Source organism: Propithecus coquereli, unplaced genomic scaffold (genome assembly GCF_000956105.1).
Source record: "Propithecus coquereli isolate 6110/MARCELLA unplaced genomic scaffold, Pcoq_1.0 Scaffold503, whole genome shotgun sequence".
NCBI lineage: Eukaryota > Metazoa > Chordata > Mammalia > Primates > Indriidae > Propithecus > Propithecus coquereli.
In genome coordinates, this window is record NW_012150875.1 from 2,156,964 (window position 1) to 2,159,332 (window position 2,369).

The window sequence follows — 2,369 nt, forward strand, 5'->3', positions numbered from 1 at the left end:
TGATAAAAACATGACATATAAATGTAATTTAAAACAATTTAAAAGTATAAATATTTGTGAATTATTTTTCCTCCAGTGCTCTGGCTATTGCTGAAAACACCTTCTATTTCCACTTGGTAACTGGACTCTGAAAAAATGAATGCTGGAATTTTCTGATGCTTAGGAAGAAATAAAAAGAGTCACCTTAATCATCGAAAAGGTAATTGCAAAGGGCACTGTTGCCTGAAATCCTATAGTCACCTGAAAATTTAAATAACTTAAGGCAGGATTTCTTTAAATGTTTAGGTAGTTTCAAACCTAAACAGAATGGCCTGATAATATGTAGATACCTAATTATCAAACGTACAAGAGAAATACATGAAATCAGAAGAGTGACTGCAGACAAAGGGCTGTTTTGTTAGTTTAAAAGTTTGAAGCTTTCTTCCTCGTTCAGCTGTTGATGTAAGAGACGCATAGCCTAACCAGGGCAGCCTCAATGCCCAGGAATGGTTGTGTGATGACTGATGAGACATAAATTTCTTGCCTATTAATAGTTTCCAGTGTTAAAAGGCTACAGACATTGGCAAGCAAACGTGGTCTCAGGTTTTCCTTGTCCTGGGGCAGGAGTGCCAAAAGGGGCCACGGTGGGGGTCACACTGCACATTCTGTTTACAAGGAGCACAAACACACAACAGAATAGACCTTTTTGCAAGCTTATTAAGTGTAGAATGTTCCTGCGGCGGCATCCACTACGGGGGAAAGGTCCCGACAGCACAATAATAAATAACAGCTACGTTTAGAGAAGCATTCAGGACACATGCAAAAGGCCTTCCTAGCAGACTCAGGCCTTCAAAACAAAATCCTGTCCGGGCCCTCCTTGGAGGGGCCAACACTCCCATGCACCTACCCACCCACCACCCTCCCGCAACACATTACACAATTCGACCTGGCCTTCTGGCCACCTGAGGCTACCTTTTAGACCAAGTGACACAGACGTTTCAAGTATAAGGCAAGGCGGGCCATTGCAGTGAGACCTAGCAGCAGAAATCGAAGTCAGACGATCTGGGGGACAGAAGGGGCGGGGAGAACGACCCCCTAGATGTGAGAGAGCCCAGCACAGAAATGACAGCAGGTGCGGCTTAGATGCGGAGGCTCCAGGTTCCTGGCCCCCGCGAGCTCAGATGAAGTGGATCCAGCTCTCTTCACACTCTCCGCGTGGCATGTGCAGTGCGTGGCTGCGACACGTGAGGCTGTAGTCGCGGCTGTCGTTGTTGTCCCAGTACTCGGCACCAGCCACTCGGTAGCGCAGCGCGAAGTGCACGCGTGAGCCGAGCTCCAGCAAGAAGGGCGGCACCGGGAAGCCGAAGGCGAAGACATCCTCCGTGCCCTCGGCACCGGCGGGCCCGCGCCAACGTGCCACCGCTTCGTGGGCGCTGCGCCAGCCAGAGAAGGTATAACGCACGGCCACCTGCTTCTCGAAGGCCACGTTGCTCACGCGCACGGTGCCGCTGATGCCCAGGTCCGAGCAAGTGACACGCTCCAGGCACACGAGCTGCCGCCGCAGGCGCTCCTCAAAGTCCGCGGCCTCGATGGGCGGCGGGAAATCGGGCACCAGGCACTGCAGGGTGAACTCCAGGTCCTGGCTGCTGCAGCACAGGTCCGAGTTGATGGCGAGCCGCGACAGCACGTGCAGCGGCACGGACGGATCATCGCCCGCGTTGAACACCTTGACCTGCGCCAGCTCCAGGCCCAGCGCGTCGGCGAAGCGCACGCGGTGCTGCCGGCTGCAGCCGGGCCGACACGCAGCGCCGGGCGCGCCCGCGGCCTTCTGGCGGCGCTCGGGGGAGCTGGGCAGCGAGCGTGCCCGCCGCAGGATGATGGGCCGCAGGTGGGGGTCGCAGCCCGACGGCGCCCGCACGGGCCGTGGCGCGCAGCCCGGGCTCTCCGGGGGCCGACAGGGCCGAGGCTCCAGGGCCGCGCCGCCGTCCAGGTCCGAGAGACAGCTGCAGCTCCGGGGCGCCGGCTTCCAGGAGCCCCGGGCGGGCGGGATCACGGAGCCTGGGCCCCTTGACATGGCCCAGCAGCCGTCGGAAGACGGGGGAACAGAACCGAGGGGCCGCCTCCGACCTGTTCCGGTGGTGCTCAGAAGCCGCTGAGTCCCCGCGGCGTCTGCGACCTGCTGGGCACCCCGGGAGCCCGCTGCGCTCGCCCCTCGCCCGCCACCTTTCCCCTGGAGTCCTGGCCTAGGCCGTCCGGCTCTTGCAGCAGAAAAAGAGCTTACTTCTAAAGGGGCGAATTCTTTCTCTCGCGGAAGGTCCCCGAGGCCGTCCGGGGAGCGCAGGGTGGCGCCTCTTTTTTTTTTCCTTCCTCGGAGGTTCTTACCAGAAGGC

The 2,369-nt window shown here is 57.7% G+C and overlaps 1 protein-coding gene across 1 annotated transcript; it reads right to left on the minus strand.

Annotated features, from left to right (window-relative positions):
• Nucleotides 1-1,002: 1,002 nt before the first annotated feature.
• Nucleotides 1,003-2,075, minus strand: PPP1R3D (protein phosphatase 1, regulatory subunit 3D). Its single transcript, XM_012656482.1, has one exon. It carries the CDS (start codon nt 2,051-2,053, stop codon nt 1,157-1,159), a length of 897 nt encoding a protein of 298 aa, XP_012511936.1. The 5' UTR covers nt 2,054-2,075; the 3' UTR covers nt 1,003-1,156.
• Nucleotides 2,076-2,369: the final 294 nt, after the last annotated feature.